At 50.8% G+C, this 15,827-nt stretch overlaps 1 protein-coding gene across 4 annotated transcripts in view; it reads left to right on the top strand.

Moving 5' to 3' along the window:
• Positions 1-15,827, top strand: part of CDC14A (cell division cycle 14A) — a 129,475-nt gene that overhangs the window by 99,890 nt on the left and 13,758 nt on the right. For all 4 annotated transcript variants that reach the window (XM_066246747.1, XM_066246745.1, XM_066246748.1 and 1 more), the window contains 3 exons: positions 2,699-2,858; positions 11,296-11,411; positions 13,706-13,753. In XM_066246747.1, coding sequence (XP_066102844.1) covers positions 2,699-2,858; positions 11,296-11,411; positions 13,706-13,753 — 324 coding nt within the window. The remainder of the gene's footprint in view (positions 1-2,698; positions 2,859-11,295; positions 11,412-13,705; positions 13,754-15,827) is intronic.

Raw genomic sequence — 15,827 nt, 5'->3', positions numbered from 1 at the left:
TCTTTCATCTCCCTATTTCTGGAAGCTCGCATTGTTTTTCTTTGATTTGGGAATACCCTTCGCGGACTCAGTCCCTGCTCGTTTCTCTGGGGCACACGCCTGGATTCTCAGAGAATCTCCCTCCAGTTTCTTCCCCTGGAGTTCGGACCCCCTTCTCCTGGGGTCCTCAGCAAATCTGGGTCATCGGTTTTTCTGCTGGATTTCAGGGTGGTGGTTTTCTCTCTCTCTCCTCTGAGACGGAGGAGGACTTCTCGAGGGACAGGAATTCTGTCTTCTCTGTCATCTGTATCCTTTCTCCGAGTTTCACCCGAACTTTTCGTTCTCTGCGACCGAGCGGAGTGTTCCCTCCCTGTGAAGGCGTGGCCAGAGGCCCAAGATGTTCATTTATGAATTTGTTAACAGTTAGTTTTTGAACTGTTTTCTACCGTGTCAAGGACCATGCTCTGTGGTTAGTACCGTCGGAAGGAGATACAAGAGTCAGGCGTCAGGTGGAGGGTGATGGTAGGTGGAGTGTTAAGTGGAAAAAAATCTGGAGGAATAAAAAAAAAATTAAAGCAAGATTTTATTTTTTATTTTTTTGAGGACGCTAAGTATTAGGGAGGCTGTTTCAGGGTTTTAGGAACATTCCCACAAAGGAAGAAGGAGTTGAGAAGAGTGTGTGTGTGGAGGATGTATCTTATCTTTATAGCTGGTATGGAAACAGTTCAGTGTGGCTTAGTAGTGATGTGAACCTTATGGCCTGACATGTGGGGCTCAGGAACATTCCGTGGCGGTTTGCTTCCAAAAGCAACGGGGTCTGCCACCAGAGACAGGAGACGCCACTGCGATCCCTAGTGAAGGGGCATGTGTGTGGATTTCTGGGATTTTCCTTTTATTCATATATTTTAGAATTCTCCAGATTTTTTTTTAAATTGAATCTGTTTAGCAACATGCTAGAATTAAACGAGGCTCAGTTTTAGAATGTTAGCGATGGGAAGTCAGTCTCCTATGGGGAAATGCCTCTTTTCCGTCTAGAGCCTCAGACGTTGGTTCTAAAAGCTCTCTCTTTTTCCCTTTTGCTTTACTGGGAAAATATTGAAAAGTGAGCAGAAAGTAAAAGAAAAAAAATCTCTTATTTGAAAGTAGGGTATCATATTAAAAAAAAATAAAAAAGAAAGCCTTCCCACTGACCCCCTCCTGTCCAGTCTCACCTGTGCTGGTGGTCACATTTTGGCATGTATTCTACTGATTTTTAGACGTACCCGATAAACACTGTTGTTAAAACAATGCAGGAAAGGGCTGCACATCATCTTCAGTGACTGCAACTTGAAAAGACTGTAGCTTTGTTCAGCTTTGACCTTTACTCCTATCTATCTATCTATCTATCTATCTATCTATCTATCTATCTATCTATCATCTCCTATCTATCTATCTATTATCTATCTATCATCTATCTATCTATCTATCTATCTATCTATCTATCTATCTATCTATCTATCACTTCTTTTCTACAAAAGCAAATAAGGCACATTGTTTAAAAAAGTATCCAAACAGTGGGGGGGGGGTAGAGGATGTTAGAGGGGGGTAGGTGGTGATGGGCGGAGACTTGACTTGGGGTGGTGAATGCACAATGCTACATACAGATGATGGCTTGTACAATTGTGACCTGAAGGCCGTATAATTTTGTTAAGCAGTGTCACCCCAATAAATACTGAAAAGCGGGAAAAGAAAAGGTCAAACAGTGTAGAGAGTATGCAGTAGAAAGCGAATGTTTTCCTTTGTTCTCTCTGGGGTAAGTATGTTAATAGTTTGGTATAGATTCTTCCAGATAATGGTGAACTTTTTAACAGTGTAAAAAAAAAATTTTTTTTTTAAACAAGAACGGGATGCCACTCTCCACACTCTGTCACTCACGTTTTTCATTCGCAATTGCTTTTTTTTTTTTTTTTCACGGGCACTCTTTCTGGTCATCACATGTCTGTTGGTCCCGGGCTTCTTAGCGGCTGTGTCATGTTTCACACCGCCTGCCGTAACTGAGTAAGCTGGTTGTCCACTGTGGTGTCCACACCATTGTGCTAAATAACCCATTGCAACGAGCGTGTTTGTTCCGAGCGCACAGTGTGGGTTTCTGTAGGATGATGCTGACGTGCGGGTCTGCACGGTGGGAGGCTCTGGATGTGTGCCATTTCGCTGGACGTCCACGGCTAACCTTTTCTTCAGGACTTTCAACAGTGTTCAATCATACACAGTCAGGTTCCGATTCGAGAATCTTCGTTGTTTGAAAGGGACACCTCCAGCTCACTGAAGTGCCTTCCCCGATGTCTTTGAATCCAACAGACTCCAACGACTTTTACAGACAAAGCCAGTGGTTATCGGAGACAGACCTTACAGATTCCAAATTATCGCTGGGGCATTTGCTCTAAGCATCTGAGAACCTTGATAGTCAACCCCTGGGTGGCTATGTCGACCTATCTAGGAAGATAGTTATTTGTGTTTGTTTCACTTGCAACTTTAACTTACGGTGGCTTCAAGAAAGTAACCTGATTGATTGATTGATTGATTTTTACTCTAAGACTTTGCAGTCTCCCTCTTCCGATTTGTAGATGTTTATCGGCTAGTCTTTTTGTTTATATAAAACATCAGACTTCTGAGATGATAGTCATTTATTTTAAAGGTTATTTTGTGTTCTCTCTCTCTTTTTTTTTTTTTTTAAATACAGAAAACAAGCATCGTTATGGGTCCAGGGAGACATTTTCCGATCCAAACTGAAAAACAGGCTGTCCAGTGAAGGAAGTATTAATAAAATTCTCTCCAGCTTGGATGACATGTCTATTGGTGGAAACTTGTCGAAAATTCAAAACGTGGAGAGGTTTGGAGAGGTGAGTTTCCTGCCGGAGAGGTTCATGTCCCTTTAAGACGCATGTCCCGCCTTTGACCCCTTGTAACACAGCTGTCCTTCTTCTCGGAGATGCCGAGAGGACCAGCATTTTAGCTGTGGAGTCACCCACCTCTAAGCCAGCAATTTTCAACCTTTTTCATCTTGTTGGCACACACAAACTAATTACTAAAATTCTGCAGCACACCAAAAACGATATATTTTTGATCTGACAGAAGAAAAAGAAGGTATAATTTTGATTCATTCACACTGGATGGCTATTCTTCTGTTGGCTGTTGTCTTTTTTTTGTTTGTTTGTTTTTTGACGGTTTGAGGGAAAAGAGGTCAGTGACCCCTGACTCACCAGTCAGGTGTCGTGCGCTTGAAAGATTCGAGCGGCACGCCCGCTGGAAATCGCTGGCCTAAAGCAAGCACCAGAGCGGAGAAAGCGCTGATCCTTAAAAAGCAGAAAGCTGTGATTTAAGCACAATTATAAAGGAGGCTACTCTGGGCTGGAGAATACGTACAGAGAGGAAATGAAGGAAGCAAACTCTTTATTTGAAAATGGAAATAGATATCAAGAAGAAATATTTCCATGTGACCGTTGAAGAAATAATTCAACCCACAATTGTGGTCCGTTGAAAGCCTCAGATTTATATTGATGTCTAAAGGAAGTCCAGCGTTGAAAAGAACCAGAGGCAATTAAAAAAAAAAAAAAAAGCAAGACTATTATAAGCAAACCACTTTAAACAGTTGGTAAGGCCTGCGTTCATCTTCATAACTAGCTGGCCATTCAGGCCATATGATCTGTGTCTTACAGGGAAGACATTGAATAGCAGGGAAGTTCTCACCTCAGCGCCAGAAACGGGATTTAACCCATGTGTATCTTTCTTCCAAACCCACGGTTTGGCCATTACACCCTGCTTGCTACCTCTGAATAAAAAATGCAAGCGATTTCCTAAGAATTAGGGGCAGGGGCATTTTTGGAGCTAGAAGCAACCTTGAAATCATTTGCTCTAGTCCTCTCTTGTGTGTAATGGGTCAGAAACCAGGGTCCCTCAAAACCTGTCACTTGCCCAAGGGCACAGAGTTGTTTAGTAGTTGGGCCACCTGGAGAACTGGGAGTATAACTCCTCCTTGAGGATTTTCTACCAGCATGTGCCTGAAGTGAGGTTAGGCCCCTGGTTTATATGAATATATTTTATGTTCCTAAAAGAGCAAGAACAAAGCTGTTACAAATATTGAAGCGGCAGGTGTAGATTTCCGTTAGGCAGTGGCCGTGACGCTGTCGCTCACGCTTAGCCCCCAAGGAACCCCCCCAGTGGGAGGAGGACACGGCAGCTCCCTCGGGTCAACAGCTGGCATCTCAGGTGACGTTTTCTGGAAAAAGAAACCTGTCTGAGTGCTTGGAGGGGGAGGAGGGGTTTTCTTTGAGGGCAGAGGAGGGGGGCTGCGGAAAGAACCCCTCTTTCAGCTCTGCAGTGTGATCTCCAGGACATCCTCTGACCATGGGGGTGGGGGTGGGGGGCTAAGACGACTTGGTTGAGTCATCATGGTCCTGGCGAAACTGTAGATCTTGGCCCAAGGTCATGTACCAACCTCAGAGCCTTTGTTGACTTTTTCCGGCCTCTGGCTGTAGTCTGGCCTCTGCAGAACAAGCAGAAAGGATCTGAGCGGACGTTCTAAATGGGCTGACTGGGCTGAGGAGGTAGCGTCTCCCGGCTCTGGTCGGTGGGCGTGTCCTTCCCTGGTTGAGTTCAACTCAATGGAGTTTCGAGTGAGGACTTCCGAAAGGACACCCGTGAAATGTATCCATCTATCTGGGAAACACTGATCTGTGCGGGAACAGAATGCTTTCTTTCTATAGCATCGTCTGTTTCACATTAACATCTGGTATCAGAACATGGCCTTCTGATACTTTTTTGGTTCCCTGATTGATTGAAACTTAAAATAAGTCAGTTTGAAATAGGAGAAGGTATTCAGATGTTGGGCTGTTTTACTTCCACTCCCTGTTTTCTCCCCCCCCTCTTCTCCCCCTCCCCCCTCCCCCCTCCCCCCATTGATTACTTTATTTAGCTCTAGCCGGTCAGAGTGCTGTTATTTTTCAAATGGAAGAGTCCACAGAGACACCGGAGAGCGATGGTGTGGTTAAGCTTTTAGACGGTGACAGATGTGTGGGTCTCGGGCCACTTCACTGTTAGGGGATGCTCCGTGCATCCGAGCCCGTTTCCTGCCGTGCTTAGCCGGCTCCAGAACGTGAGGTGAATGCGGTAGTTAGTTTGCTCGAGAGGGGATGGAAGAGGGTGGTCTCGTGGTGACCGCTCCAGTGTTCCAAGTGGGAAAGGAAGTCGAGGGCACTGCGGACGCTCAGGTGTCCACGGTCAGGGATGATAGAAGCCCCAGGGAGGTTCTGGGTTTGTTCAGTTTGTACAGAAAGAAACTGCCAAGGGGCCGTATTCCTCCGGAGGCTGCTGCTTTTCAGGGGAGTCAGCTGCAAGGCAAAGAGAGTGAATGGCGTTTTGATTGCTGGGCATCCTGGAGTTTTCCTGGGGTCGACTCCTAGGAGGTCTGTACATGACCGATTTGGAGAGTTTGAATATATAGTTTTTCAAAGCACAGGAGGCAGGTAAGAGAGAGATCACCCAAGTGTCATCGGCCGGAGTGACTCAGGCCGCAGTCACGGTCGAGGCTGTGGATCTCCTGCATTCTCTTCACCCGTTTAGAGTTATAGGAAATCTTTTAAAAACACAGGCTTTGTGTTCCCTGAGCCCTGGTCTTCAGTGCTGGGCGAGGCTCTGTGAAAATGCAGCCTGGCCCGGGTCTAGGAGAGGCTCCCGCTCTGTGCTCCTGCCTGGTCCTCCCCTATCCTCCCTCTCCCGCCCTGCCCCAGGGGCATGCCCTGTAGAGACGGGGGCTTCCACCTGCCCTCCTCGGGAATCTATTCCCAGTCTACAGGGCCTCTGTCAGTGCCGCTCGCAATGAAGTCTTCCGGTTCGTAGAAAACAAAACAAGAATACAGACGTGAACTTGGTAGTAATCCCAGCTCTCAAGGGTAGTTTACACTCGGAGAGTACCAGCTGTAACCGCTTGTTTGACATCCAGGGGCCTGAGGGTTGATGATGTCTCGGGTTATATAAAAATCATAGAATTAAAAACCCTTTGTTTATTTAAGGCACAGATATTAAGGTGTTCCACAGGAGCTTAGAGTGAACGGAAACAACCCCAACAGACCTGTGTACGCAGCGCTGTGCTCGCATCTGCATGGGTCACTTGTTTGATGCTTACACCAGCTCTCCGAGATTGGCGTCCCTAAGCCCGTCCTGCAGAGGACGCCTGCCTGAGGTGACAGTGTACCCGGTGGGCCTTCCTGAGGTGACAGTGCACCCAGTGGGCCTGCCTGAGGTGACAGTGCACCCAGTGGGCCTTCCTGAGGTGACAGTGCACCCGGTGGGCCTGCCTGAGGTGACAGTGCACCAGGTGGGCCTTCCTGAGGTGACAGTGCACCCGGTGGGCCTGCCTGAGGTGACAGTGCACCCGGTGGGCCCACCTGAGGTCACAGTGCACCCGGTGGGCCTGCCTGAGGTGACAGTGCACCCGGTGGGCCTTCCTGAGGTCACAGTGCACCCGGTGGGCCCGCCTGAGGTCACAGTGCACCCGGTGGGGCCGCCTGAGGTCACAGTGCATCCGGTGGGCCCGCCTGAGGTGACAGTGCACCCGGTGGGCCTGCCTGAGGTCACAGTGCACCCGGTGGGCCCGCCTGAGGTCACAGTGCACCCGGTGGGCCCGCCTGAGGTCACAGTGCACCCGGTGGGCCCGCCTGAGGTCACAGTGCACCCGGTGGGCCCGCCTGAGGTCACAGCCTGAGGTCACAGTGCACCCGGTGGGCCCGCCTGAGGTCACAGTGCACCCGGTGGGCCCGCCTGAGGTCACAGTGCACCCGGTGGGCCCGCCTGAGGTCACAGCCTGAGGTCACAGTGCCCCCAGTGGGCCCGCCTGAGGTCACAGTGCACCCGGTGGGCCTGCCTGAGGTCACAGTGCACCCGGTGGGCCCGCCTGAGGTCACAGTGCACCCGGTGGGCCTGCCTGAGGTCACAGTGCACCCGGTGGGCCTGCCTGAGGTGACAGTGCACCCGGTGGGGCCGCCTGAGGTGACAGTGCACCCGGTGGACCTGCCTGAGGTGACAGTGTACCCGGTGGGGCCGCCTGAGGTCACAGTGTACCCAGTGGGACCTGCCTGAGGTCACAGTGCACCCGGTGGACCTGCCTGAGGTGACAGTGCACCCGGTGGGGCCGCCTGAGGTCACAGTGCACCCGGTGGACCTGCCTGAGGTGACAGTGCACCCGGTGGGGCCGCCTGAGGTCACAGTGCACCCGGTGGACCTGCCTGAGGTGACAGTGTACCCGGTGGGGCCGCCTGAGGTCACAGTGTACCCGGTGGGACCTGCCTGAGGTCACAGTGCACCCGGTGGGGCCGTCTTCTGAACCCCTGGACACAGGCTCTGGAGTCTCGCTCGGCCACCCACCTCAATGCCCCCGCCTCTCCCTGAGGTCCTCACTACAGTGTTAGCACCTTACATACAGTTCTGAACATGACCTTAGGCAGCCTGTCCTCATACATTTCTCCTGGAATTAATTGTGGCCATGTTAATACTTCTCCTCTCCTACCTGGGGCAATAGTCCAAAATTTGCACACCAACCCATGGTAGGTGCTCTTGACTTAGAGAAGTTAATTCGCTACAGGGGCTGCTGATGGTCAGTCAGCCCAGCGAGTTCCCATAAATCAGCCTCAGGTGAATCAGGACGTTGTATTTTGATTACAGCACAGAGATGCTGTGATTTATAACATCCTTGCCGTTGGATTGGATTTAGACATCAGATGCTCACAGCAGGGTGCACCCCGGAAGAAAGCCTGTGAGGTCACAACGTCATCTCTAAGGCCGGCTTTTAAACACGATTCCTTCCACTGCTCAGTGTGGCCAGGGTCCCCCAGGGGCTCTTGGACAGCATGACGTGCTGGAGGCAGGGGTGTGGGAGCCGTTGGAGTCTGTGTGGGGCCAGGGCGGAAGGCCAGGGAGGTGGAATGGGGGAGGGGCCGGGGGACAAAGGTCTGCCCAGTGGCAGCGGGGAGAGGGCAGAAGACAGACTTGGGGACTCTGCTACCCCCGGTCCTTTTATTGACCAGAAACAGCTGATGACAATGACAGCGTTGCCTTTCCGCAACAGTTTTGCATCTCATCGCTCCAATAGCCGAGAGCCGACCAGAACTTTAGAGGCGGCTGGTCCGCCCTTCCGAGGCCAAATCATTTAAACCTGCGAAGAATTCCATTTCCATCTTTTTTCTTCCAACTGTTCCACTGCTATTTTTACTCATTTCTATTTCCAACTCTCCTTGTGTGTCATTTTTCTTCTTCTTTTTTCATCCCCCAGCCTACTCTGTTTTTATCTAATGGGGCTTTTCTTCTGGGCGCACGCCACTGTGTCCCCATTTGAGTACGGGTTGGTCAGCTGTGACGTCATCCATCTGAAATCTCTGGACGCCAGTGAACTGACTCTATGCTGGTTTTCTTCAGAACCGCTGGGGGTGGGGGGTACAACACCCCCTCATACTGTATGTGGTTATTTGTTCTCTGCGAGGCCATCGTCGGTAAAGAAGTCACCCGGTCCTGGGACGCCAAGCTGGTGTTCCTGGCTGGCGGGACCCTTGACGGACCTTGGCCGGCTTTGCTTGTATCTGTTCTCTGAGCCTCCGCGAAGGGGTGGCCTCTCTGAGGACGCCTTCCCCGTTGTTTCTGTGTCTGTCCTGTGGGCTGTACATTTTGTGTGTCTTTCTTTCCTCAACTCAGAGCGGTAGCAGGGAGGGGTGGCCATGGCCCACGGAGCCCCAGAAGAGGACCCACCGACCCCAGTACGGGTGTCGGGGAACGAAGGGGTGTTTTGATCCAGGAACAGCTAGCAGAAACGACTCGCGGGTGACCGAGGGGAGCATTGTCTTTGTGTATCCCTCACCGAATAGGAGTTCGAGATTTACAGAGAGAGAGAGAGAGAGAGAGAGAGAGAGAGAGAGGGAGAGAGGAGGACGGTTGGGGCTGGAAGGGATCTTAGCGAGTTCAAGCCTTTTTTTTTTTTCTTTTTGTATTTTTCTGAAGTTGGAAACGGGGAGGCAGTCACACAGACTCCCGCATGTGCCCCACTGGGATCCACCGGGCACGCCCACCAGGGGGCGATGCTCTGCCCATCTGGGGCATTGCTCTGTTGCAACCAGAGCCATTCTAGAGCCTGAGGTAGAGGCCACAGAGCCATCCTCAATGGCCGGGCCAACTTTGCTCCAATGGAACCTTGGCTGCAGGAGGGGAAGAGAGAGACAGAGAGGAAGGAGAGGGGGAGGGGTGGAGAAGCAGATGGGCGCCTCTCCTGTGTGCCCTGGCCGGGAATCGAACCCGGGACTCCTGCCCGCCAGGCCGACGCTCTACCACTGAGCCAACTGGCCAGGGCTGTGCGAGTTCAAGCCTTTCGATTTTCTTTTCAGGCGGGCACATGGGCCGCATACGGTCTGCTGCAGGGTTCGTGCGCTGGGGCATAGCTTTTAGAAAGAACGCGGCATCCGAGGACAGTCGTAGCTCTGCCGCGAAGTGCTGGGGGGAGCCTGGGCGCTGTTTCTGGCTCTCACGGGCACCTCCTTTGTGTCATGTGTAAATTAAGGGCCCCAGGTCTCCCTAACCCCCTCCCGGGGTGTGGGAATTAAGTGTGGGAAAAGACTGAATTGTACAGGACTTAGTATGTACTTTTCAAACTAAAAGACTCCATTCAACAGGAAATAACACTCTCTCCCCCGAGGAAGCTTGAACTTTCGGAAAGGTCTCGGGCGCTTTTCCTCACATTGAATGACGTTGGACGTGACGGTACAGAGGTTCCACATGGTCTTCTCTCTCTTTCTTGTAAACAAGTTGTGGAACTTGCTCTGATGGGCCCTTGGTGGTTTCGGGAGATGCACTGGCCCCGTGTCTGTGAAGGCAGCCCGTGTCTAAGGGGTTTATCAGAGCCCGGCTTCATCTGCATGCGAGTCCCTCTGGTTGTGATTCGTTGCCACCAATAGCTCCTTCTCAAGGCGACCCCATCCATTGCCCACGCTCCTTTGGTTTGGAATTTGAGCAGTAGGAGTTCATTGGTGAACAGTCCCAGCATTAAAAAAAAAATTTTTTTTTTAAATTTTAATTAGTAGTCATACAATATTATATTAGTCCCAGGTATTCAACGTAGTGATGAGACATTTACGTAACTTGCAAAGTGATCACCCACCTGATACCATACTTAGTTATTACACAATTATTGACTATTTTCCCTAGGCCGTATCCTATATGCTCATTAGTGAGCATTCTTTTTTTTTTTAACTCTTTTTTAAAGACTTCATTCATTTTAGAGGGGAAAGAGAGAAAAAAAGAGAGAGAGAAGAGGGGAGGAGCAGGAAGCATGAACTCCCATTTGTGCCTTGACCCGTCAAGCCCAGGGTCTCAAACCGGTGACCTCAGCGTTCCAGGTCAACACTTTATCCACAGTGCCATCACAGGCCGGGCAAGCGTTCTGTAGTACAGTGGCCCTCAATCTTTTTTGGGCCACGGACCGGTTTAATGTCAGAAAATATTTTCACGGACCGGCCTTTAGGGTGGGATGGATAAATGTCATGTGACTGAGACAAGCGTCAAGAGCGAGTCTTAGACAGATGTAACAGAGGGAATCTGGTCATTTTTTAAAAAATAAAACATTGTTCAGACTTAAATATAAATAAAACGGAAATAATGTAAGTTATTTATTCTTTCTCTGCGGACCGGTACCAAATGACCCATGGACCAATACCGGTCCGCGGCCCGGGGGTTGGGGACCACTGCTGTAGTATATATGTGGACAGGGCTGAATTGTTCATTGTGATGCCGGTGGCCGAGGCCAGGCAGGTTTACGTTGGCAGGCGGGAGGGGACCCGCGGAGCCAGAAAGCTTCTGGCCACTCCTGCTTATTGGAGGCTCACAGAGATGGGTGAGCGAATTAGCAAAGGAAAACTGCTTTTCTCAGTGGAGGACACAGGATCAAGGACACTGCCCCACCCTGCAGTGGCAGCTGAGGGAATCAGAATGGCACCTCGCAACAGCAGGAGAGCGATCTGGGAGAATCAACCCCACCCCCGGAAAGCACCCATAGCTTTTTATAGAGAGACACGCGGCTCTCTGCCACGGGCTCACCCACTAATCGTGCAAAGTGCTCGCAGCTGCCGGGGAAACCAGCAAGCGAGCCTCACACAGCTGTTTTCCCTACGTGCATTAAAGCAACTTAAGATGCTCTATAGAAAGCGTACCTACAATGAGAGATAACCTATAATCTGGTAAGAAAGCTATCTAAAGCCAAATTATTTATAATGATCTATCAATGTACTTCTTTTTCTTTTTTTCCAGAGTAATTTAGAAGAGGATGAAGATGTGGAAATGAAAAATAGCATAACCCAGGGAGACAAGCTACGTGCCTTAAAAAGTCAGAGACAGCCCCGCCTCTCCCAGTCCTGTGCACTTAGGTACCTCCACTTTAACCTCTGACCCCCTCCACTTTAACCTCTGACCCCCTCCACTTTAACCTCTGACCCGCTCTGCTGGTTCCGTTTGGGGAGGGGGATTTTCCTCCTCTCAGGAAAATCATTATACAAGTACCGGTTTACCTCTGGTCTTTTTTTTTTTTTTTTTCCTTTTGGCTTATTACTATGTTGTACTATTTCTTCTTCTTTTTTTAATCATTGTGGGGAGGAGCTAAATTTTAGAAGCTTATTGAAGGCAACCTGAAAATTCAAGGAATTTTCAGCTTTGACAATTTCACCTTCAACGGCTAAGCAGTCAGTTGTCTCCGGGACTCCGTTCCAAAGCCCTTTTGGAATTCCACTCTCTGCCTGTGGGTGGGGGGAGGGCTTCCCGTGGCAGATCTCACGGGTGGACCGAGGCTGCTGTTTGATTCTTGAGCGTGCAGACAGGCACTGGATGCCAAGCTTGGGTATGCCTAAGGCGACCAACTTTTTTACAATGAAAAGAAGGGCAAGAATAAATGGAAGAAAACAATATCGTAGATAAAAGAAACATTTTATTCATTGCAACAATAATACACTATAATATGATAATGCGTAATGAAAACATTTGTAATATTTTATGTTGTAATTATGCTTACATGCCTATTAATTTTTAATAATGGTAAGAAAAAAGTACTCATTTAGATAGAAATACGTCACATCACACGCAATGGATCGACTCTGCATCGATCAAATATGGACATTTACAAATGAGTCTTCCAATATCAAAAAGGAGGACATGTAGGAGGACACTTTTCCAGGGAGGATGGAACTTACAAAAGGACTGTCCCCCCTAAAGGAGGACGGCTGGTCACCTTAGTATATACCCCACTCCTTAGCCTTACCTTCCATTTCTGAGAATTGAGTAAGGATGCTTCTCCGTGCCTGTGAAGTTATGAAAGCATCTTGATTTTGTCTGAAATGACTCGTCAGAATCAATTGATGGGACTTGCCTTCCGGCTGTAACATTGGAAACCTGCTGATCGCTCAGATTAGGGTAAAACAAAAGGGCTTCAGGATCCACAGAGGGGCAAAATCTGTGTCTCAACATTCCTGATTGGAATGAACGGGGTGGCAAGTTCACAGAGGGGATATAATGGGAAATGACAACCTTTCTCCGACTTTTGAGTGAGAGACCCCAGAGCGGGAAGCGTGTTTTGCTGGTGTGAGAAATGTCACTCCACCTCCCAGGGAGTTTCACGTGTTACCTGGGAGGATTATAACCCAAGTCCGACTGGGTCCGATCCCACCGTTACCTGTGCTTTGGGTACTGGTTTCCTGACCCGGCACAAGAAAGCTTCATACTTATGGCTCAAAGTGGAGTAGCCGTGTTCTGTCGTAAGATGAGAAGGCGTCACACCCAGCCTGGTGCTGAGTCATGACCGGTGACAACCACGACCGCTACGAAACTCACCGAGCAGCTGCGGTGAGCTGGGAGCCGTGGTAGGCGCGCAGTTTGGGTGTGAGGGTGAGCTGAGTTAACACGAGAGGTAGGCGTCATCACCCACACCTGGGTTGGCTGCGCGAGGCGCGAGAGGTCGAGTCACTCCCCAGCGGGATGGGGTTAGCGTGGGGCTGGCAGTCAAACCGAGGACTGTTCATAGTTTGCGCCCTTTTCGTGTGTACACTGTCCAACGCAGTGGAAGGTTCTCAAGATGACGAATCTCTTTTATTCACCATCCCCCCCTTTTGAAACCCTAAGAAATGGCTTTGTATTGATTAAAATTCATTTCAGACACTTCTCTTTGATTCTTAAGAAATCAGAAGGACAAGGAAGGGAGAAGTTGGAATGGAACTTGGCAAATACAATAGGGAAAAGAAATGAGAGAGTTTCCACGACACAGATTTTAGGAGGCTCGCTCTGATAATTGCTTTTTCTATTTTTTTTTCTTCCTTCTTACCCTCAGACACTTTCTCTCATATTTTTGGAATTTAATGTTTCTTGATGCATCAAGGTACCATCATCAAACTTTTTTTTTTTTTTTTTTAACCCTGAGTGGACCCAACACCTCCTTCTGATTAAAAAGCAATTTGCTGTCAATGGAATTCAAGGTGAAGCAAAATGACTCACGTAGAGTTCCTGCTGGTTCTCGGATTTGATCTATAAAGTGAATGAACACCCATGTCCGTTTACTAGGCTCTACCTTTTGCCTGTTTAATAGTCATGCTGCTCTGACCCCACGCCACACGCCCTCTGGTCTCCGCCAGCACCGTGGACCTGGTGATGCCTGAGCCCTTGTCTTTGATTTCCGCAGGTTCGAAGACATCAAAGGCCACCCGAGAGCCATGTCCCAGCCCTTCAGGTACGGGGACCGAGGTTTCATTTCTCGTAGCTCACACACGGTGCTAGATGCGTGCCCCGGGCCCTTACACCGATGGGGGACCAGCACACAACGGTCCCCTCTTTATAGCCCTTCCTTTCTGCTACTGTGGGTTTTCTTTTCCGTGCTCCCCGGGAAGAGGACTTCTGTTTTCCTGAGCTGCCCACGGAGCCGTGCGGCTCTGACAGCGACCTCTGTGCTCCCAGCACGCGGGGGTCTCTGACGCATGACATTTGCTGTAGCGACCCTGTCCCTCCTGTGGGAGACCGGGCCTTGAGTTTAGAATGTCCCTGTCACCCCTCCTTCCTACGGTGGCATCTCAGCTGCCCTCCTTTATTTCCTAGGTTTTGTTTTTCTTTCCTTCCCTACTGTCCATGCAGGGAGGTGCTCTTCTCTGGAACCAGGTCCCCTGAACACACACTGGTTGAATCAGGCTGCCTGTGGGACCAGGGTCCCGTGGACGCTTGGTGAGGGCACGAGAGGCGGGAAGAGCGGGTGTCCACCTCGCCGCACGGGATTCAGCCCCGGGTTTCCGGTTGAGTAGAGGGGGCGGTCCTGAGGGGCCCCCACTCCTCCTGAGGCTTGAGCTGCCTGCCGGGTCGAGTTCCCAGGACTCTTGTCCTTGGGGCCGACCAGGTCTCCACGGTTGCTTGTGGGGAGGAGAATGTAGAGTCTACAGGTAAACAAGCTTTCCCACAGCAGATAGGAAAACGCCAAAGGATTGGTCTGCGCCAAGACAGAGTTGGTGTTAAAACCATGCCCAGGCCGGGGCTGTCGGGTCTGAGCCAATGTCCCCCGTTTTGTTCTCTTGGCAAACATTTACCGAACACCTGCTCCGACTCTGGCCACCAGGGGTTGAAACGATGGTTCTTTGCTCCCAGCAGAACTATGTCAAGGGAAGTAGACAAATATTGGATGGGGAAATATGATATTAAAGCTAGGACTTACTGGGAAAAGACATAAAAGTTTTTGGCCCTGGTCGGTTGGCTCAGCGGTAGAGCATCGGCCCGGCGTGTGGAAGTCCCCGGTTCGATTCCCGGCCAGGGCACACAGGAGAAGCGCCCATCTGCTTCTCCACCCCTCCCCCTCTCCTTCCTCTCTGTCTCTCTCTTCCCCTCCTGCAGCCAAGGCTCCATTGGAGCAAAGTTGGCTCTGGATGCTGAGGATGGCTCCGTGGCCTCTGCCTCAGGCGCTAGAATGGCTCCAGTTGCAACAGCAGAACGCCCTAGATGGGCAGAGCATCACCCCTCGGTGGGCATGCTGGGGGGCGGGGAGGAGATATAAAATTTCGCTGTCCGGGAATTCGGAGCAGCTTGCTCTAGGAGGGCACAGTGGCGGGACCGTGGAAGGATAGGCAGGAGGAGTGAGTCAGGTGGGGGAGGAAGGGGAGAGAGCCGGGTGGAGGGGAGGGGACCTCTGGCAGGACAATGTCGACAGAGGTGTGCGTGCAGGCCAGGCGTCACCAGGCGTTCTGTGTAGCTGGGCACAGGTGTCCAGAGGGGAAGTGTGGGCTCCTGGGCCTGCTCAGCGCCAGGTGTTTTTTTTACGAGCCCAGCCCAGGAGGTTGGGCTGTCCAGGCACCAAGGGAAGGCGAAAGGGTCTGAACAGCGAAATGACATGATTCGATAGTTCAGGTTTCTCCGGAGGCCTCTTCAGAACTGGGATTTCAGGGAATAAGGTGAAAAGATGCGCCCAGTGGTCGAGGAGAAGATGAAGCAATGGGCTCGCCTGGGGCAGAGGCCGGGTGGAGAGGAGAGGACAGGTGAGGAACACAAGGATGTGTGAGGTGCAGATGCCAGCCGCGAGGAAGGGACGTGCCCGTGGATGGCGGCATCGTGGTGAAGAGCGAGGCGTGGGGACCTGGCTTTGACCCTGGCTCTGCCACTTGCTCCGAGGGACTGTGACTGGGGAGCCTTCCCGCTGTACCCCCTCCCCCCCCCGTTTCCTCACTTGCAGAGCGGGGCTGAGGCCTCCGCTCCTCGCGGCTGGGCTGGGTGACCGTCTGCGAGGTTCTGAGAGGGGCCCCCGGTGCAGAGCCGCTGTGCCTGTGCTGGCT

This window comes from Saccopteryx bilineata, chromosome 11 (assembly GCF_036850765.1).
Source record: "Saccopteryx bilineata isolate mSacBil1 chromosome 11, mSacBil1_pri_phased_curated, whole genome shotgun sequence".
NCBI classification, from domain to species: domain Eukaryota; kingdom Metazoa; phylum Chordata; class Mammalia; order Chiroptera; family Emballonuridae; genus Saccopteryx; species Saccopteryx bilineata.
Note: the sequence above shows the minus strand (reverse complement) of the source record. Positions and strands in the feature narration are given on the sequence as shown.